Source organism: Uloborus diversus, chromosome 2 (genome assembly GCF_026930045.1).
Source record: "Uloborus diversus isolate 005 chromosome 2, Udiv.v.3.1, whole genome shotgun sequence".
In the NCBI taxonomy this organism is placed as follows: Eukaryota; Metazoa; Arthropoda; class Arachnida; order Araneae; family Uloboridae; genus Uloborus; species Uloborus diversus.
In genome coordinates, this window is record NC_072732.1 from 12,250,644 (window position 1) to 12,274,127 (window position 23,484).

At 34.9% G+C, this 23,484-nt stretch overlaps 1 protein-coding gene across 1 annotated transcript in view; it reads right to left on the bottom strand.

Annotated features, from left to right (window-relative positions):
- Positions 1–338: 338 nt before the first annotated feature.
- LOC129217734 (uncharacterized) overlaps positions 339–23,484 on the bottom strand; it is a 47,823-nt gene continuing 24,677 nt past the window's right edge. The window contains exons 3-5 of the mRNA XM_054852070.1: positions 7,320–7,511; positions 5,194–5,429; positions 339–522 (exon numbers count right to left, since the gene is read on the bottom strand). Of these exons, the coding sequence (XP_054708045.1) occupies positions 499–522; positions 5,194–5,429; positions 7,320–7,511 (452 nt within the window). The 3' untranslated portion in view covers positions 339–498. The remainder of the gene's footprint in view (positions 523–5,193; positions 5,430–7,319; positions 7,512–23,484) is intronic.

The following is a 23,484-nucleotide window of genomic DNA, read 5'->3' on the forward strand; positions in this document are numbered from 1 at the left end:
TAATAGTGATAGATAATTGGCTTTGTATTGCTTGTTAAACAGTAGTTACATACTAAAAAATGATTTTTCCCTGGTTTTAAGATAAGGTATGTTTCTAGTAATTTTCATGTGATTCCCACTTTATGGTTTTACATACCAGAAATTTTTGCGTTTCTCTTAGGGTTGAACATAACAAGACTATGTGTTTTTGAATCCATTAACAATATATAAAGCTTATAATTTCAGATTGTCCTTGCACGATTGATTTTCTTTCTTTATTTTTTTAAGTACCTAGCAAAGAATTTTTTTCTAACTTGATACACAGAAAAACAAAGCATTCTAAAATGAAGTAAACTGCATTCAAATCTATAAAAATTTTATTAAATCATTATCGGAATCCAATTTTGTATTTTGGGTCAATCACATTCAATTTCAAGCAGTTAGAGATCGAGACATCAAGCCGAGGACGTGTCCACCTGTCACTCATCGTCCTCCCTCTCCGGTGACCTTCCTTGTCCTTCAGCCTTGCGTAATGCTCAAAGTCTGGGTACAAAAAGAGTCTATCATTAGAACTTTGCAAAGTCTTTGAGAAAGGGGCGGGAGAGGGAGGTGATGACGTGACCTTGGACAGGAGAATGGATGGTTAATAGTGTCCAGAGCTTGCTCGATGCACCATGTCTAGCGGACATCAAACTTCCTGGTGGTGTCTTTGATGGTAGGAGATGTCGCGGTAAAGTTAAACGTATGTCACTCTGAGTCTTGTTGGTGGTGTCCCTGATTGTACAACGTGCTACACTAAAGTTAAATGGATACCATTGTGACTCTTAGTGGTGGTGTCTCTGATAGCACAATATGTCACGGTAAAATTAAAGGTATGTCGCTGTGAGTCTTGTTCTTGGTGTAGTGCTCCTGAGCACAACATGTTATGAAATAAAGTTAAAGGTATGTAAATGTGTATTACAACAGTCATAGTCACAAAGTGACAAAACTGAAATGTCTCAGATATTTCACGCTGAGACACATTTGTGACATGTTTCATACGTTTTCATTGCCGTTGCTGCAGCAATTAGTTTGCGACCGGTGACTTAAGTGTCACAACTTCTGACGTCGCCACGATAAGACATTCATAACTTGCTATAATTTGTTGATGACTTTTCAGTGATATTTTGGGACCCCTTATGTGACCACCACACGACATTTATATAAGGGTCACAAGTCACTAATCTATTATGTGTGGTCTTGGACAGGGTTGAGAGATTCAGAAAATTGAAGGCAATTAATTACAGTAGCATTTTAATTTCTGTTCGGTGTTTCTTTTATTTTAATTTAATGTGGTATGAACTATGTTTTGAGTTATTTCAGCCGGTACTTCGTGATATAGTAATGCATAGAGTAGTAATAGTTGAAGCTTCTGAAAGAAATTGTTTGCCCAAATATAGACAGATAAAGTGTCACGAAAATCATCATTCTGTTTTATGTAGAACTATACTTTTTAAGTGAAAACTTAATTTTTCATACGTCATAGAATATTTATTGTCAGAAGCTAAAATTATGATGTTCAATCTAGAAAATAACGACAAATTTCGGTTTTTGTGAGCGATGAACTCAAAACAAAAATTTCAGATGTAAAGGAAAAAATTAATTAAAACATTTTAAGAAAAACATATTTATGTTTATGAAACATATTTTTTTAAAAAAATGCGAATGTCCACAAAGTCAATAAATTTAAAATTCGAATATTCACAAAAAATAATTCCATCTGGTAATACTTTATTTTATATTCACAAAAAGCGTAAAATTCATCAAAATTGATCGTTAATGTGAAAAATATTTTTTCCTGAACAAAATACTATTATAGGTCTATTAAATAAATTTCGTACTTCTGGTAGGACAGTAAGATCATTCAAAACAGCTATTGATCGATGTGGAACTTCTGTTATGAAATATATAAGGTGCTACTTGTATGAGACACAACCAGTAGATTTTGTTCTGAGATAAAACTATCAGCCTTTTTTCTCTAAATGCAGAAATAGTGATGGTGTTTGAAGTAAAAAATATTCAGGTAAGTAAACAAACAATTGCTAAGCACAAAACTTTAAATTTTTCTACAAACTATTAAGCAAGCTCAGAGGACAAATATATGGTGGTTATTGTTAGAAGGGAAATGAAAATAGGAATGGACACACACACACACACATACATACAAAATAGAAAGCTTTAAAACAATTGAACATTAAGCATACTAACTATATGATTAAAGTGAAAAACAACGTAAATAAAGCACAAATATTGGAGAAGATACAGCATATAGCTATTTCAAGGCTACAATGGACCAACGTAACTTTTGGTTGTGTTGGTGAGCTTTCTGCACTGATGAAGAGGCTCCATTGTAGCCTTGAAATAGCTATATGCTATATCTTCTCCAATATTTGTGCTTTATTTACGTTGTTTTTCACTTTAATCATATTGTAGGACAAAGCTTATATGATAATTTTTCACATACTAACTATACTTTATATTTTCATATTCGACAAAATAGGTTGGAACAAATACAAAAAAATCTATGCAGAAACTATGATTTTCAAAACACAACGACAGAGGTTGTTTTTCTTTACGCTGTTATCCAAAAATTATTTTTCTACGGGTTTTCACCTCCAATCGTTAACTAACAAGTTTTTTCAGCATAGGCCTGTACTGAAAGAAGTAGGATGCTGTTTTTATGGCAGAAGGAAATATTTAAACACTTCATATACATGTAGCGAATGCATGAACTTCGGCAATGTAGATTTTAAACCAAATAATTGAAGGAAGACTTGCTTCTCTCTTTTGACATTTAATAGAGTGCTAGATTTCATTAGCATGAGTAACACATTTAATAGGGGGATATAAAAAGGGGGGGGGGGATTTCTTTTTACAGTTTTTTTTTAAACGTGTCATGAGGCAAATTTCAAAAGAAAACCTTGAAAGCCTTATATTTTCAATAAACAGCACTGTTTCAAGCAGCTTAAGCGGCACTTGGAAGTACATAATGATTTGTTTTATCAGCACACAAGATAAGTGTTGCGAAAAAAAAAAAAAAAAAAAAAAAGCTTTAAATTATTAAGTAAATGGGGACACGTGGGCAATCTTACTGTATTGTTCACAGTAAATTCTAATATGCAGAAAAAAATAGTTCGGTAATGAAAAGGCATACTAAATTTCTTTCAATTGGATTTTTATCGGCATCAGAAGTTAAATCGGGATCAGAAGTCATGTTAAAAAAACTATTACAACGTGAAATCGCTTTTCTGAACTCGTTTACATTGAAAAAGGCTGCATACACGCGTTTCGGAGTTCCTTCTAACCATTAAACACGTGTATGCAGCTCTCTAAAAATTTGTGTGATGTAAAGTCTTCGTATTTTCTATTGTTTTTCTGCACAGAGGTATTTTTTTTATTTCTTCTCATTAAGTTTATAGACAGTTTGAATTTTTTCTATGTTTTCATCTATTTTGCCGTATTTCGTTTGCAAAGCAGCTAAGAGCAAAAAACAAATTTTATGCTAAAAAAAGTCAAGGGTTTAGCATATTCAAACTACTAGCAGAAAGGGGAGGAACAAAGAAAACTGTCAAAGTATCCTCTATGTTCAATACAAATAAGCCTGCTATTTTCATTATCAAAACGAAAAAATCTATTGCCAAATAAATTATGATCCTAAATCTCGTCAGTATAAAATGCTCCAAAAAGTTATCTAATTTTCAAAAAAAATATTCTATGAACACTCCATATAAAAACTAAGAATTGTCCAGAAGTGAAACTCGAGACTCACATCCAAGTAGCACATATTCTCCTGGTCGAAGTAAAATTTCTATGCCAATTTTTTTCAATCTCTCTCACATTCAAATAAATCGGTTTTAAATGTCTGATTGAAAATTTAATGAAAACACTATCCTGTGTCTCTATAACTGTCACGAGCATTTCTTAGTGAACACCAATGAGCGAGTATCAGTGGAAAGAAATCCGTTTTGAGGGAAGCATTAACGGTTGTCTGATCAGGCAATGAAATGTGTGTTCAACATTGAATAATTATGAACCAACATAGAAGAAATCTTTATATAAGTTTACAAAAGCACTTATAGACATAAAAAAATAATTCAAGGTTGATTGTGCCTCGACTAGGATATAAACTTGACTTCTTACTGTAAGCATGCCGACTTTAGAATTTAGATATAAACTAACTGCTTTGCCCGGTCTACTTTGAAAATAAAAATTGTGTCAAGTGACGTATATTGAACAATCAGGCTTAAATAAAAGAAAAAAAAAAACCATCATGCAAAATTTCCTCTTCAAACAATGATAACAGATATTAAAATACTTTTAAGAAATTAAATCAAAATGAGAAAGATGAATTTAAAAGGCGTAACCATGGAAACGCAAAGTAAAATAAGTTTAAGAATTGAAAATGAGAAAGATGGAAATAAACAATGCATTCAAAAAGCGTTACCGTGGAAACGCAAAATAAAATGGTTAAAAACTTGAACAGGGAAGAAATTTTTGAATTCATTTAATTCGCTTGTAACTTTTTTTCCAATGGAGATAGAGGGTTAAACTTCCGACCAAAGGTCGAGTTAGATCTGGAGTAAAAAAAAAAAAAAATCAGCTCTTTTGAATGGTGTCAAAAAGAAAACGGTGGGACAATCCCTTCACTTTTTATTGATAGATTTAATGAAGAAAGTAGTGCCTAAATTTCAGCTAAACCTAAACAAATTCGAGCTAAAATCGCAATTAACTCCCGTCGTAATTAAGTTAGATCATTGAAACAAATTGCGTAGAACGCGGAAAGTTCTATTCTTTCCAATGATATATAATATCAATATATGCAAGTAATTTTTCACCCCCATAATGGGGAATTTATGAGAAAATTGGGCCTAAATTGGAATAAAAAAAGAACTATTCATCAATTTTTTTTTCGAACTGGTCTGCAAACCTTTTCAGGACTTAAAGCAACAAACTGTGGAAATTTTACCGAAATCGGCCGGGTAGTTCTCGAGTTTTGCGAGTTCAAACACACAGACGCTTTTTGAGGACTTCATTTTATACTATGTAGAGACGAATCTACCCACGTATATTGTCGCCTCAGGGCAATAGTAAAAGATCTAAGCCCAAAATAACAGTAAGATAGGTTCCCTACTGTTGTTCCGAGATGATGAGGTTATATCAACAAAAAAGTCGTACCTTTTCTTCGCTGATTTCTTGAGACACCGACTCGGCCTTGACCAGAGACTTGGACACCGTCTCTGAGCTGGTCTCACTCTTGCTCATGGAGACTTCTTCTTTGGAGGACATCATGGACGTCTTCTGGCTGCTCTCCTGAATTTCAACCGAGGAGGACACCTCCGACTTGCTCATGCTGAAACTGTCTTCGCTCTGGAGCATGGATGAGCTCTTATCCAGAGATGACATTTTCATGGCTGTTAGAGATTTTAAAAAACTGAATTTCCTAAGACTTTTTTGTTTTTAAACTAATATTAAAAAAACTTTTTTGCTAAACAATCACAATCATCATCTCTAAAAATCTGTGCATTAGTTTGCTTTTGTGTTTATTAGAAAATTTTCTGCGATTAATTATGTAAAAAATCGTATTTCTTTTAAAAAAGAAAAGTTTTTAAAGGTTTAACATACTCTAAACATTTGAGTAGTTTATAAAATGCTTATCCCATGCCCAGTTTTGTTAAATATATTATCCTAATTGCAAAAAGTAACTTTAAAGCTATATCGTTATTAGAAAAAAAGCCTTAGGGATTCTTATGACATGAAAACACACAAAAAAAAAAAAAAAAAGATCATCGAGAAAAATCAATTTAAAGTTTTTCTTTCGCATAAGAATACATAGCGATCATGACCTAAAACCACTCATAACTTTTTAAATATTTGAACTAAAGCATGAAACTTTTTCTCTGTGTTCAGACCGGTTTTTGGTTTGAAATAAGCAATAAAATTTTTTTTTTCATCGTTTGATTATTTTTGAGGTACTCTTTGAGGTACTTTGAGGTACCCTTAATGGACGCAATTTAATGATAAAATAAAAATTTCAATTTTTTTCTAAAAATGAATTTTACTCTTAAACTCAGTTCCCGAAAAATGACTAAAGTGGTATTTTTAGCATTGGCACTCAGTAAATGATCAGACTGACTTAAAATCCTATGAGACGGCCGAAATGAGCAACGAGTTTCCCGCAACACAACATCATGTAAAATGTTGACTAATTGTCACAGACTGCACTATTAAAATTTTTAAGGGTTCCTTTTGGAAATCTTTTACCCTTTCTGGGGAATGGGGGGGGGGGGAGAGTCACGTTCTCTGTAGTGCTCGGCAGTTTTGAGAGGGTGCGCCATCACTCATGGAGTACTTTGTAATTAGGAAGGAGAAAAAGTACATCAAGTGTCACAATCATGAACGTCATACTTTTAAAGTTTTGTTACGAAACACAAGATGCAGTATACTAACACTGCAAAAAAGACTTCATAATCATCTTGTATGAAGCTTTCAAGAGTATGGAGAGCTGGCATTTGGAGGATCAAAAAAATGAGTTACACACCGTTTTGGAAACTTCGACAATTAGTTTTTTTTTTATATAAAACTGTATTCTTCATTTACTTCGAAGTTACATTTCTACTACTTCGTTGCACATAAATTGTAGGCTTTGGTGATAAACACATTCAGCTGAAAGTTTCTGTAATATTTGATATTCCTCACAATAGATACTGACAATTTTAAAACTTCGAAAATCAGGGTTTAGGAACCAAAGTAATGATAGATAGAACTACTAGAATGCGAGCTCTCCGGCTGTCAGCATGAAGAGAAACGCAGGGGTCAAAAAAAAAAAAAAAAAAAAAAAAAAAAGGGAGAGGTTCTGTACTGTCCAACCACGGATTGCATGGAATTTTCAAACGTCCAGATAAGATTTCATTTGAATGAGACTCTGCTTCTGCAAAAGCCAACATCGCTAAAAAATAATAGATTTGTCCATTTCTGGCTGTAAAACGGATGTTTGTCTTTCCATACAATCCGTGGTCAGACAGTATTTAGTGTTTTTTTGTCTAACCATCTGGAAACTAAGTTGCATTTAACTAAGTTTGAGCATTTGACCGTTCCACTTCCCAAGCGGCATCAGTTAAAACTGCTTTCAAGTGGAAAACAAATAAACCACACTAAAGTGTGCTCCAGTTTTATTGTTACTCAATGTATTTTACGGCAATTGAATGTTATTCACCACATGTATGGATATTCATACATAGTTCGCAAGATTTTACAGTTCGAACAACTGCGTCAAAGTTTTAGAGTATGCATGGTCTGTTCACCTTTTGAGAGGGACTTGTCTCCCGTAATTGCCAGCTGAGTGTCCAAGTCTCCCGCCAGGGAGGACATGAGGGCCTTAGTGTCCCCCATCTTGGTGGAGGACAGGAGGCTGCTGCTCTCCAGCGAGCTCTCCATGGTGCTGCTGCTTACGACGGAGGACGACGTCTTGCTGTACGACTCCTCAATGGACATCTCTATCAAGTAAAGAAACGATGAATTAATATAGAAGAGTAAGAACAATGATAATATTAGTAAAAATATTTACACTACGCAACGAAAAAAAAACTTTTTGTCTGCATCCTAGTTTTAAATAGTCAATTCCCACTAATTTTGGGTTGAAAAAAAATGAATATGGTAGCGAACTTTTTTTCCTTGTTTCTTTTTGAGCAATCACGATTGCTTATTGTCCTCACTTGACCGTCCTTGATGTTGTGGTTCCTTTTTCAGCTTGGACCAGGGGCATCTGCAGCACCACCGCCCACCGGCCTCTGCAGGCGGCATGGCTGCTCCGGTCCTGAGATATCCGCTTCTCCTGGTCAGAGGCGTCCATGTCCTACACACACGCACGCTCACACACATACACACACGACTTCACACACATACCTACGTGCATACACACAGGTTTACGCGCACACACAACTATGCACACGTAACCTCCCAGGAGGAGAGGCAGGCTTGGGGGGACAGGAGCCGTTTCTAGAAACAATAACTCCAATGAGTAGGGTCCTGCCGCAGTTCGTGATTGCGAAAAACATAATTTGAATTCAAAATTTCAGAATTCAAATTAATTTTCTTTCTTTTTTTTTTTTTTTTTTGAAATTTCTTAATTGGTCTTGTTTTTAGGTGCACAAAACCATACTGGAGAAAGATACACAAGAACCACACAATGATTTGAAGATAAGGTTAAGAAGGGAGAAAAATCTATGCAACAAATGTTATGAAATAGGTGCTGTTTTGTTAAACATTGTTTATTTTTCCGAAAGCACTGGTTTCTTTTGGCCTATTGCTATAAAAAGATTCAGTTACGATTGTTTTTTGTGCGTCAAAGTTCGACTCTTATAATAATAGCGTCTCTTGCAATAGTTCAGCGGCATTTCGTGAGCATTAACTCAGCCCAATGACGCTGATATCTGCGGTTCATTATAAAGATATCTTGGATAAACCTTTCCTCATGCTCATCGCTTCACAGTTTATTGTAAAATGTCCTGGAGGAAGGGAACAAAATAGAGCTTCAGAGACATATCATTCATCAACGGGCACAGAACTTCCGTAGGAATTTTTTGATCAACTGCCTTTAGTTCTCATCTTCTCTGCATCTTAGAAATACTTGTAATACGTCTTTATAGGATTCCTGGCAGTTTTTTCTCCCCTTCCCTTTCTTTTTTTTTTTTTTTTTTTTTTCAAAAACAGTGATTTTTATTATTGCGCTATTCGAAGTGCCGTCAAAAATTCTCTCAACACTACCTTCAATATATCGGGGAAATGTCCCTTTAAGGTATTGGAAAACCATATTGTTCACATCATCTTCATTATTCCCAGCAGAATGAGCATGGATGGAAGCAGAAATGAGTGTATCCACTAAAGGGTTATTTGAGCATTTCTCTTTCCATGTTTAAATTTCTTGGAGTCCATTTCGGTTTCATAAAGTGAGATTTTCTATGTCAGCCAGGGGTCGAAGTTTGGATGACAGTCAGTCCCATGGAGTGCTTCTATCTGCCAGGAAAAAAGAGCATTAGTGAGATTTCACTCTCATAGTTGGTTCTGTATCTTGAAAACAAGAGCTAATCTGAACTTTTTATGGTAATTTTCGTGTTTAGCGAGGCAAAATACTTCGGATATACAGTAGAAGACTTATAACGCACACCTTGGGACCACAGCTTTTGCGTTATACAGGATTTTGCGTTATATAGATCATTTCACAAATTTTGAAACTAACATTTAGAATGTATCTATATATTGCACTTCAGAATGAGTTTTATCTGCAATGTATATTAAAGCACCAATCCAAATAAATGTTTCACAATCAAAAGAAAGTGAATTATCCTGAACTTCTGCTAGCTTCATGGTTTGCAATAACAGCTGCATTTTCAAGAGCCATCTGGTATTTTCTGTTTATTATGATTACTAATTCTAAATTTAAAAGCTTTGAATTAAGATGGAAAGATGAAAAACATTCAAAATTAAATTTGCCTAACAATTTTTATTTTTGCAAAGCAAAACAGAGGGGTTTTTTAAGCTTCAAAACCTATTGTTTACTTCTGAAAAGTTGTGCAGTTTATTATAGAGAATTGCGTTATACAGGTCGGCGTTATAACGGTCTTGTACTGTAGCTATTTTTGAGTCGGGTGCATGTTTGGTAGTGTTATTAGTAGAGCGAAAAAAAATAACCTTCCCAGTCCTTTCGTCGTCTGACCGTAAGATAGAACCCGCAACACGAGCCGAATAATTTATGAAGGTTTTTTGGAAGTTGATTCTTCATATTATGATACATAATGGTTCCTTATATACGAATACACGCAGATTAAAAGCCTAGTTTAACATTTCAGAGAATAAAGTACAAATTCATGCGTAAAATGTCATTTGTGCGAATGGATTGGGCAAATTATGAAAAAAGTAAATTAAATGCAGTGGCGGCGATTCGGGGGGGGGGGGGGGAGGAAAGGGGGCAGGGAGGGCAAGGGGGCCAAACGACCCCACCCCCTCCCATTTTTATATATCATTTTTTTTATTTTCCATTTTAGGAAAATAAAATAAAGAGCAAGACCAGATATAATGAAAAAAAGCAGAAGAGTCAAAATTTTCAGATCATAAGTTACTTGATTTACTTTGTATATTTGCTGACGAAACATTATTTAGCACAAGCAGTAACTTTTAGTTTATGTATTCATTGTTTACGTATTAGTAAATCAATTGTTTTACTTTAACAAGCAATACCAGCTTAATGCAATTAATACCAAGTGTTTGTGACAAAATACTTTCGGGTAAAGAGGAGGTTTTCTACCTCCAGCTCAGTCACTTCATATTCCGGGCTGAGGATTGCTAATAAGCACGAAAGTGCAGTCTTCGGATGGAAAGACTGAGCTGGCGATGTATTTCATGCAAGTCTAACTCACGCCTACGTATTTCTTTGGGAAAAGTTATTGTGCTCAAAATTCATCAAAACTAAGAAAAACGTGAGTTAAGCAATTACATTTACATCAATAACCACTCATATGCTCTCAAAACCAGCCTTAGCAAAATTTTGTATTTTTTTTCTCTTTAATTTTTATGCTGTCGTTAAAAAAACCTATGACTTTTCGGGTTTTTTTTTTTTTTTTTTTTTGAGCAATCACGATTGCTTATTGTTCTCACTTGACTGTTTTTGGCGTGCTATGATTTTATTTTCCCGCCAGCACCCTCTGCCAGCACCACCGTTGACCGACCTCACAATGCTGCTCCTCTAGCGGAAACCGTCTCCAGGTTGCGTCCATGTCCCACACGCATACATACACACACGCATGCCTGCACACACACACACACATACCCACACACACAAACCCACACACTCATGCCTGACCACAGACACAAACACACGCCTACACACATACACATGCCTGCACACAGACACAAACACACACCTAAAGACACACACTCACACACATACCCACACACACAGATACATGCCTGCACACACGCAAAAAATACACGTGATTGCGAAAAACATAATTTGAATTCAAGATGTCAAAATTCTTTTTTTTTTTTTTTTTTTTGCGCCCCCTCCCGCTTTATCAATCGCCGCCTCTGATTCAATATATCAATACACAGCATAATGATAGTGCCGAGAAAAAGGTATTTACAGATTTTCATTCATAGCTTGTTTACAGTCTAATGAAAAATCCTCTTTTTGAAAAACGGAAAATTATATGCATGCGCATTTGTATGGGTCTCTATTTTTAATTATCTTTATGCTGTAAAATTATGAAACATGCTGCTGAATTCCGTGTTTCTTTCACTTAAGATTAACAATATTCACTCAAATTTAAAACTCTATTACGTTTGCGACGCTTCCCCAGATAACACCAATTTCCTCAAAAATAATACGTAAGGTGATTTTCCTAACATTTTGGCTGTGCTTTCTTATGTGTTTAGAAACAATTGACACTATTTTTAAAAAAAATATTTCTTATTTAAAGTTGGTTTTGAGACTGGGAAGGTAGATTTAGAAAAGGAAATAAAAATGAAAAGGCACTGTAGAACATTGTGCTACATCGACACGCTGTGTTACTTCGACACGCTGTGTTACTTCGACACGCTGTGTTACATCGACAACACCGTGTTACATCGTTGAAAATAGTTATGAAATTACCGCTTCTCTGAAGCTCGTAAAATTTATGTAAATTTTAGCGCAGTTATGTTATTGCAATTCCTATCCAAAAGAAAAAAAATCAGTTATATTTCTAAAATTTCGCGAGCAGTAGCAAAAAATTCTTTCAGAACTAAACGAACTTTCTTGTTTCATACTTCAATTTTGTTCGTACATATGACGTTGATTTAATATGGCAGAATCTTTGCTTTCAATGCAACAAGTTTTAACAGAATCAGAATAGAAATCTCCACAAATACCAACTACACTATTAATAATCAGGGACGTTGTATGGTGTGGCTCAGGTCAGTTGAGTTATGACCTTTGCAATGTCACTTCTTTTTAGGGAGTTCAGTGAACAAGTGACGTTTTATTGGCGCGGATTTCCGTTGAAATACCTTTGCAAAACTGCTACGAAAGCAGTCCAAAATCAACCCAGCGACACTGCCCTTTCCTATTACCATCAAAGAAATAAACATCGTGAAGGTCATAGCTTTAAATTTCAGAGCCACACTATACACAACAAATGAATAGAATACTTTTCGTGAGATCGCGCTCGAAGAAGTATTGTGTTAATTCTTGTTGGCTGATGTGGTATTTAATTAAAACGGTGAATCAGCAAATGGCAAGATATGTTTCAATTCATACACAATATGATATAAGGAAAAATCATCTTACTTTTGAATTATCTTTACTAATAATAAAGCTGAAAGTCTCTCTGTCCGGAGGATGTCTGGATGTCTATAGGATATCTGTAGGATGTCTGTGACGCGCATAGCGCCTAGACCGTTCGGCCGATTTTCATGAAATTTGGCACGAAGCTAGTATGTAGCATGGGGGGTGTGCACCTCGAAGCGATTTTTCGAAAATTCGATTTTGTTCTTTTTCTATTCCAATTTTAAGAAAAAAAAATATCATAAGATGAACGAATAAATTACGAAATTATCATAACGTGGAACCGTAAAATGGGCACAAGCCAATTGGCGAGATACGAAATTATCATAACGTGGAACCGTAACGTGGGCACAAGCCAATTGGCGAGAAAATTCACTACACATCATTTGTAAATATACAGGCGAACCAAAAGACCTTTTAATTTGCTATTACGGGCGAAGCCGTGCGGGTACCACTAGTTATCGAATAAAATATTCGATCAATGATTTTTGCTCAAAACTCGCAACACTCATTATTAATGGAAAGGAAATAGTTTACAAAAAGGTTTTTTACTCTTTTCGGCCATCGAAATATTTTTTTACTTAGGTTGACTAGGAATTTTCTCCTTCGAAGTTTCTGCACCCCCCCCCCCTTTCCACCCGTTCCTAATTTATGTTTTAAATTGTATAAGCTACGTTTGACTCAGTCAATTTTTCGAAATAAATTGCTTAAAATATATTGTGGAAGCATATTTCTATTTATTCAGTAAAATACCGCCCTATAGCCAGGGCTAAGACAGAAATACATGAAATACACTGCCAGCTCAGTCAATTCCAGCCGAGGACTGCAGTTTCGTGCTTATTAGCACTTATCAGCCCGGCATAGGAGTGACTGAGCTGGAGGTGGTAAACCTCTAAGGAAGCCTAGAGTACCAAACAAAGTGGCAGCTAATACAGAATTAGCACTGACTAAGTTTACCATCTCAGTCACTTTCCTATGCCGGGCTGATGAGTACTAATAAGCACGAAACTGCAGTCCTCTGCTGGAATTAACTGAGCTGGCGGTGTATTTCATGAACTTATTTCTAATTGTTTTCTTTACGTTAAATATCTTTGTTTAATTTTAGGGAGATATTTTCAGCAAAAATGTTGTCAATTTTTGTTTCTTGACTTGATGTAATGCCAAATTATAAAATGATGCATGGCCCTTTTTTTCCATTTTTAATCCACAGTGAGAGAGAAACATTTCCTCTGAATAAAAAAAAACTTCTACTCCTTTCTAATTTCTTTTTCCGAAACCTGGGCCTCATCTCTCCAGCTTCGGCGTAAGGCTCGTGCAAGCGGGTTTCTGCAGATCCTTCAAGATTGACAATCGTAATCAGTCGCAACTTTTCCCTCCGCGATCAGATGTAAGCGAGACGAGGCCCCGTAAGCGAGCGTGACTCGTGGCATTCTGTCTCCGAATGTCTAAATTTAGGGTGTCTCGAACGGCGGAATCGCGTTCCACGAGGGTCGCCTCCCCCCCCCCCCTCCTCCCCTCCAAACGGAGTCTCGATCGGGAAGAGTTCCTCTGCTCCCCTTTACCTGTGATTTATTTTTGGATATGGAACGCTAGTCGCTACACGACGCGTTATTTGTTTACGCTTACGGATGCAAAGGAGTGGACAGCAGGCAAACGGATAGATCTGAGTTCGAAGTCAGGATGCGAAAATTAGCATCATTCGTACCAAGGCTGCAGCCAGAAACTTTTTTATCAGGATTCATTAAATTTTTAGTTCACGTTAGTCAAATTTTTACAAGTTATTCTTCGATGACGCACAACATGAAGTAGACGCCTTGTTATATTTTTTTAGTCCTTCTTGTTAGTCCTACTTTATGTCACACTATCTCATTTTTACTTCGGATTTGCAACAAGTCATTATTTTCATCTTTGTGATAGAATATGTATGTAAAATGTATATTTTAGATTCAATTGAAACATTATAGCTACGATAGAAAACATAAACAAGAGTGATCTACTGCCGTGCTAAGTACAAAAGTCGTATCTGTACTTTTTATCGAAATTGAGTTATTGTCACCAGGTGGTTCTTTGTCACATATTTTACCCAAATACAATGTTTTATGTTCATTTGTCGATGGGAAATATTTTTTAAAAAAATTATGAAATTTTTTCATCTGAATCAAATACATGGAGGCACACAACTTAAAACGGAAATTTCTCATTTTGAAACCAGCTGCAGATACGACTTTTACGCTTAGCACGGTAGTGTACGATCAATGTTTTAATGATAATCATCCATGCAAAGATAATGAAAATTCTTGGGGGATGTTTGAACCCTTAACACCCCTCCCCCTCCCCCGGTGGCCGTATTCTTGATTAATTTTAAGCTTTTATGTTTTAGTGACTAAAATCTTTTGCTTGGGAATCATTTCAAAATAATTTTTCGTGCTAAATATAACGAGGTGTGTATTGTTACATAGTGTTACAAAAAGTACAGCTGTACTGGCAGAATGATGAGTAAGCAAAAAAGTATTGAAAATCGTTTTTTATGTAAAATATATGGAACATTGACAATGTTGTTTAGATCCATGCATATGTTTCTATTTTTAAGTGCTCAACGAAGTAAAACACATGCCTAGCGGCAAAAACATCAATACTTCAGTGTCGTCACATTTTTTTTTTTTTTAAATAAAAAAGTTTTGTCGTCAAAAATACCGACGGGATACAAAATTGTAATCGTTGAAATGTAATTTTCATCTTAAAAATAACTGACGAAGGTTGATTTCAAAACCTGGGGTCGACATAGCAAATTTCCAGAGGCAAAGAACTAATGCTTAATACATCCACCTAGCGAAACCTTGGAGAAGAGGTTTTTTTCCCCCCGTTTCTATGTAAAGTCGAGTCAGATATAGATGCTTAGGATAAATTATATTTCAATTTAAATGAAGTTATGCTGCATGATGCTTAAGTGAAATATGAAGTTAACCTTTTTTTAATTCAAATCTGTAAGGTTATGGAATAATAACCTATCTTAAAAGTCAAATTCCAGAAAATGCATTTTATGCTTAAAAACTTGGGTGAGGAAATGTTATCCCTCTAGGTTTTTTTATTTATTTATTTTATTTATTTTTTTAATTTAATTTTATTTTATTTATTTATTTATTTATTATTTATTTTTTTTTTTGGTTGTCGACTTTAGCTTATGCAATGTCTAAAATCAGAGTCAGACTAACGTAAGTGACATTTTTGTTACTTTGCAAGAGAGCGAAAAAACTTTCGTTGGCTTTATACAAGGAATGGGGTTCGAACTACTTTATGCTGGTGAATAATTATAATGTTTTTTTGTAGAATTGCGTTGTGATGACTAGATGTTTAATAAGCTTCTACATGTAAAGCAGTTACAACCTGAAAATTGTCATTTTTGGACATACGTTAGTCTGGCTCTGAGGTACAGAAATTATACTGATGAAAAGACGACGAAAAGTGTGGTAAAATAAATTTAAGTGCTAAATGCACCAAATCTAACGGTTAAACCGTTGTTATTGCAAAGTATGAACAATATGGGGAAGACTTATATATGGGGAAGATTATGCTTTAACAGTAGATAAATTGCGGTGTGTACGAGTTATTGAGTGTTCGCTGATTGGAGGGGGGGGGGGGGGGAAGCTTTTTTATCGTAAATGAAAAGAACGTTAAAATGGAGTTTTAGAACACGAACATACACAAACACATTTCAATCTATGTGGAAATTTAAATGTTTAACAGCTCTTTCTTTTCGCGAAAAAGCAGAGCGATTCAAATTTTAATGGGAAACTCTGATGAGGATATTTAAAGAGACTGTTGCTAATATTTTTTGAGATCTTTTGTTTTTAGTCAGATCGGGATTCTTAGAGACTGCTGACAATATTTTTAAGGGATATTGTCTTCAGTCTGATAGAGAGTTTTAGAGGTTGATGGGAAGTTCCAGAAGGACTTTCAGGATCAGATATCCTCAACCTAAGGGAGACTTAGTGACTGCTGACGTTATTTTAGAACTACTGTCCTTATTCTAACTGGGATTTTCAAGGGCTGCATTCCAGCAGGTGCTGCTCTCTCGGGCACGGGACATCTCCGCCGCAGCGGAGGACATCTCCGCCGCAAAGTTTATCTCTACCATTCCCCCCATGAGACATCTCCGCCGCGTATTTTCCCTCCGTTTTCGTAGGACAGGACAACTCCGCCGATTGAGCTGGTAGGGTGCAATATTTGGCGAAGAGAAAAATTGGCAAAGTTTAAATTCCTTTGGCTCCATCCTGTATTTTTCTGACTTCTTCGTTTTTTTACGTTTTAAAAGAATTTGAATTCCATGTTTAAGTCAAGTATTTCTCACGTTCATAATGCATTGCATCCCCCCCCCTCCGGAGTTTTTTTTTAAAATTAGAATAAGGAATATTTTATGCAATTGTAGTTTGTGAGCACAAATCAACGTATGTCACTTTCCCAGCAATGATGTACAAAGGAAAATCAATTATCCAAAGATATTCCAACAATCTTCTTTCATTCAATTAAATTATTGATAAAACTGTTGTGTAAAAGTCTCCCCTAATTTTTCATTTCTAAAACCCTTTGAGTGCCTTTATTTTTTTCATGATGAATTTTCCAATTACCAATGTTGGAGGCTCCAGTAAAAAAAAAACAGTTTGGTTTTATTGGTATTTTTTAGTTATACCGTAAGTCCTTTTTTTTCGCACTTTTTATTGTAAATATTTTGGATTCTGAATTTTAAATCTTTTTATAAAGTTTTGTTTTATATTCGCTCTATACATTGAAACACTTAGAACTACTAGTGTGACTATATATTGCAATACAATAAACCCTCGTTTTACACGGGGATTACATTCCATGGAAATACCGCGTAAATTGAGACTTGATAGTAGTGTTAAAATAGGGGTTAGGTTCCATTGATTCAAAAAAAAAAAAAAAAAAAACGTTCAGTTTAGTGATAGATAAATATATATAAAGAGTTTAATGCATATATCGATACATATGCACAACGTGTAATTAAGAAAACATGAATTAACTTAGTGTTTATAAAAAAGAGCTGGTTATGATGTCTAGAGTAGGAAGATGATCTTCCAGAAACACCTAAGGCTTTTGTAGAAAAAGCAGATGTTCAACCAATAATATTGGGTAAGGTGTCTAATTACAACAATTAGATTTTCTATTTTAAACTGCCTTTGAGACTTGAAATAATAATAGTAATTATTGACTTTCAAACATGATTGATATTACATGAAATACATATGGCTATAGGGCGTTTATATATATATACCCTAGCTATAGGGCGGTAACTTACTGAATGATTGATATTGTTTGAAAGCAAAATAAATATGAATTCCCTTCCTTGCAATGTAACTTTACTGTCTGAAAATGAAAGCTATTGAGTTTTAACAGTGGTTGGAAGTAGCGCGCTACAAAGTACCTATGCTACTGTAGTAGCTACATTTTTTAGTAGTTTGTATTCTAACTCACTACTTTTTTTAAAATATAGTGTAGTGAGTAGTGCGATGTAAAAAAAAATTGCAGTTTGTAGCGACTTCTGGAAACTACTTTTAAATAAACTTAAAAAAAAAATCACTGAAACGAAATTGGTGGCTCCCATTTCTAAAAAAAGGGCCTCTTTTGGCGACGGGCCTGACACTATATTATGAACACTAATTTGCGCACACGATTATATTATGTATGTAGGAAAATTTGGTTACCATTATTTAAAAAATCATTTTTAAAAAACAGATAATAAGTAAAATAGATTAAGTCATACATGCTAGTAAAAATTTTTAATCAAGATTTGCAACTTCTATGTAACTAGATTAGAATCAAGTGTATAAATAAGTTTTACAAATTATTAAATATGTATACTTGAATGTTAACATTCAATAACTTCTCAATATAAAACATTGCTTTATTAGATACTAGTGGTACCCGCACTGCTTTGCCCGTAGTAGAAAACGAAAAGGTCATTTGGTTCGCCTGTATATTTACAAATAATGGATGATGAATTTCTCGCCAATTTGCTATTTTAATTTACTTGCCCATGTTACGGTTTCACGTTATGATAATTTACTCCAATTTAATGATAATAGCACCTTGGAGTAAGCATGGAAACACTAAATATTTTCACCCCCTTGTTTCTTGCAAACCGAAGCAAAAAAAAAAACAAAAAAAAAAAAAAAAAACGTTTTACACAGATTTATTTCCCCATTATTGGCAGTTTTAATGTGATTCAGTGGTTAACTCTTTAAATATCACCAACATTGGCCGAACTAAAACCAGATTAAAAAAAAAAAAAAAGAAAACGCAAATTTTTTGCCAAGTTGGTGACAAAATTTGGCGGCCAAAAGCTTGGCGATATATTGCCAAGTGTTTGACGAATTATAACACCACTTGAGTAAGCATTGAAATTAACAATGATTGCTCCCCAAAAAATGTAAAAGACCCCCTTAGAAACATCCGAATGCAACCAAAAAGGAAGGAGCCCAACTAGACCCCACTGGAAGTCTACGTACTAAACATCAATTTTCTAGGACATACCGTTTTTGAGTTATGCGAGATACATACGTACATACGGACGTCACAAGAAAACTCGTTGTAATAAACTCGGGGATCGTCAAAAGGGTATTTCGGGTGTCTGTACGTTCCTAGGCATATATCCACGTGTGGTCGAGTCGAAAAAAAAAACTCAACATTCATTCGGGGGTAAGCAAAATGGAAATTAAGGCCGATTTTTGAGTGAAATTTTTTTCGCGAATACAATACTTCCTTTTTTGTAAAAGGAAGTAAAAATCGCTTCGAGGTGCTCACCCAAATGCCACAAACTAATTCTGCACCGAATTTCATGAATATCTGTCGAACGGTATAGGCGCTATGCACTTAACAGACATCCAGAGGCACAGACTTTCAACTTTATTATTATAGTAAAGAGGATTATTCGTGTTTGATATTCTCTTACACACAAAATACAAATTTACTGAAAATAGTTATCACGTTTAGTGATCATGTGTAATCAATCGCGAATGCTCCTTTGACTGTCTCCTACATTTGACCTTTTTGTCCCTAAGCTATTTCCTGGAATCGGTCGGGAAGGGACGTTTATTCAGAGAATAAAGGGGTTGTGAGCATTGAACAGTACATATAGAATGCATAATGACAAGTCCTAGATACTTGCGGGAAGGGACGTTTATTCAGAGAATAAAGGGGTTGGGAGCATTGAACAGTACATATAGAATGCATAATGACAAGTCCTAGATACTTGCGTAGCTGCAGAAACCCCGCGACTTTGATAAGTTTTTTTAAATACTGAATCGTTAGAAAAAATACTAAATCTTAGTGAAGCACGAATGTCCATAGTTGGCCCATTCTTGTATTCTTCATTCTCATTCATCCTTGTTTCAAAAATGAGGAGCCGCTCTTAGTGTAACATCCAAATCGCAATTTTTTTTCTTTTTGCTGATTCTTGAGCATGACTGGATTTGTTGTTATTGTCATTATTATTATTACCATTATTATTATTATTATTACTGTTATTATCTCAATTTCATATCTCAGACACCTACAAAAACATCCGAACTCTTTTAATTTGAAAGTACCATACTCATACTGAAAATATTTTATGACTTTCTAAAAAAAATATGCATTTAAAAGGTATTACTCTTAATGAGCACACATGGGTTTATGCACCTGTTCTTTTGAGTTAATAAAAATAAATCCATTATTTACTAGACGTACAAAGAAGTAATATGAGGTTCACAACAGATGTTTTCTTTTTCGTTTAATACTTACGTCATTTGCTCCATGAAAAGCAGAAATATATCTTCTCTGCTTAAATAAACTATTTTTGCAAAAAAAAAAAAAGTATGTGGATGTGGGAATGAAATCTATTTTAAGATAGATTTCTGAAAAAAATAAAATAAATAAATAAATATAATAAAATTATTAAAATAAATATATTTATTTATTTGTTACTCAGGGATTTTGCACCCAGGATTTGTCGGAATTAGTCAGACGGACTAGCCTTCGTTCACCAACGTTCAATCGAGACATTTATATGATTTAAGTACAGTTAAATATTCCAATTATTCTATTAAAACTATCTACAGCAAGTAAAATGTATACAATAAATAAATGTGCACAAAATATTTTTGAAAACGTTTATACTGAGCTTTGACTTTAAATGGACTGTCAAGCTGACCAACAATAACTTCTGTTAAGGTTTCTAATGCGCTACATTAGGTCTATGATTGCGATCTTTCGCAAAGTAGCCCGTGAATTAATTTCGTGTATTTAGATACGCTGTTCGTCGCCAAAAGCTGATGTGTTGCCAAGAATGAAAATTTTAAACCAGTAACCCCTTTTCACCCTTGAAAATGGCACGGCGGATTTGTCCTGTTAAGGCAAAGGGGGGATCAGAGCAGCGGCGGAGAAGTCCTATGCGGGGAAAAGGGCGATAAAACTTGCGGCGGAGAAGTCCTGTTCCGGCTCTCTCATTAGGGTTCACAATGTTCTCTCAGGGTTCGCATTTTGCATTGAAAAACTAATACTCATTGAAAAAAAATACATTTCACAATTTTGTGCTAACCAACGCATTTAATGCAAACTATTTCAAAGTATTAAGTACATTAAGGAACAATTTCCGAATCCGTAATGCTGCTCAGTTAAGAAAAGTTATTGTGTCTCCTGCACCTTATACGAGCTGGTACAAACATTAGTGGGACACCTTGTGTTTGCTTAGTTTTTATTTTTAGAAAAGTTAGTTGAAGAGAATTATTTGAAAAAACGAGTATCATGATGTGGGAGGAGGTAAGAAAGATAAGGATTTGTCAACGTCAGCCAAGCAGCCGACATGCACTAATGGTGACGTGCACCCTGCTCACAGTATATGTTTTTTTTTTCGTTCTGCGCAGATAAAACTTCATTCAAATGTCTCCAACCAGATTTGTTTCTGAGAAAACAAAGGAAATCCCATTGTCTGCCGTAGAAGACAGTTCTAGTAATGGATTAAAAGATAAGGCTGCTTCCACACAACAAAAACCCTAGGATGGATTGCAGGAAAAGAGTGAAACTCGTAGAATGAATTATAAAGTCAAACCTCCTTTTGTCCTTAATTCCTTGTTATTCTGAGAAGCGTCCCCCTTTCAACTTACTTTGGCCAATTGATTGCGTGTTCTAAAATGATATTTGAAATTTTCATCTCGAAGATTTCAGGAATGGGGATAGGTAGAAAGCTGTATTTTTAGTCATATAGTTCTCACACATCTAAAGCTTTAGCAACTGATTTTAAAATTGTGTGCCATAGGTAACGGGTATAGGATATCTAAGTCAAGTCGCTCCCATGTTCAAATAATGTTTTCATTAACCCCTTCATTCGGAATTATGAAATATTTGACCAAAAATGTTGATATTTGGTACACAGTGTACTATGGTAAGGGGTATCTTATAGACAAAATTTTGAGTTTGTAGGAGAAAAATTAAAAGAGTTATGGCACGTCCAATATTCCAAACTTATATTTTTGAAATCAATATTTCATATACAAACTAGTATGTTGTGGCCATCACGAAACTTTCTTCTATATTTTTCTTTTTTTTTTCTGATTCCTCCCCATGCTTGACGAGAAAGCAATATTCCCAACAAAAACAAAATTACACATGCAAAAACTTGACGACCATCCCAATGTCTGAATTATTGTAAAAGCAAAGCAAAGAGCGAAAATTGAAAGTTATTTTAAAAGCCTTGCTTGAATTAATTACAAATATTTTATTTGTTAACAAACATAAGATGGCAACAGTTAAAAATTTTAAATCATTGAGATAATAATTCCGATCATTTCCATTCAATTAAAATCACGAGAAATACGCAGACGACAATCTATTACGATTTATCTTTCTTATTGTTGCATTAATAAAGCTATTTTTTATTCAAAAAAAAAAAAAAAATCAACACCTCTTGGAGCGATTGGCGTCAAAATTGAACCAAAGCCTGTTTACATATGGATTCACATATATTCCAAATTTCAACCAGAACGTAGCATCACTTCTTGAGATAGGGCACTCACAATGGAAAAAAAGAACGGGCGGTTGCGCTACCCCCTTTTTAGCTGTTGACACCAAAATAAAATCAGCTCTTATACCCACTAAGGACTACTTGCCAATAAATTTTTCTTTCATTCTCTTCATTATTTCTTGAGATACAGCAGTCACAATTGACGACAAAAAACGTTCTATAGCTCAACCCCTGTTTGAGTTATTGACACCAAAATTGAATCAGCACCTGTTCCTGTTAATGGCAACATATGGACCAAATTTTGTCGTATTCCGCCAGTTACTTCCTGAGGAATAGCAAGCACGCGTAACTCAAAAAACGTCCCATTGCTCCACCCCCCTTAGAGGAATTCGCGCCAAAAACCAATGGGCACAAGTTCACATAAGGGCACATATGTGTACCAAATTTCGTTCGATTTCATGCGGTAGTTTTTGCTGTAGTGCGGCCACAAAAAACTGGTCACACACAGACGTGACACACACACACACATACATACACACACACAGACAGACAGACATTTTCCAAAAATAGTCGAAATGGACTCAGCACACCTTAAAAATGTTCAAAAATGTCAAAATTCGAAATTCGAAAATTTGCACGAATCCAATACTTTCTTCTATGTATTAGATATAGAAGAAAGTAAAAAGGATAAAATACCAAACAAACTTCATTATAAAATGTTGTACAAACACTTATAAAAGATAATATAAGCGTTTGAAACAATTAATTGAAGATTATATATTTTTAAAAAAAATCAGGGAAAAAACCTCGCTTTTCAGATGAAAATCCATGGTTGGAAAAATGAGCCACTCTCTATCTCTCAATCCATATATGTCAGTGTTGTCAATAACAAAACGAAAAATTATTTCGCGAATGAATAATCAGAATGTAAAGAGTCAACTACAAAAAAATCAACTAATTAAATCAATTATTATATGATTAGCAGCTGTTTAAAGGGGTTGTCCGGTATACCGAACACCAGGTCTGAAGGGGTTAGTTAACGTATGAAATTGATGCTGTATTGCGAATTCGCAGTTTCTACAGGTTTCATACCATGGTCTGTATCCGTCATAAAACGCCAAATTAGGAAATGTAA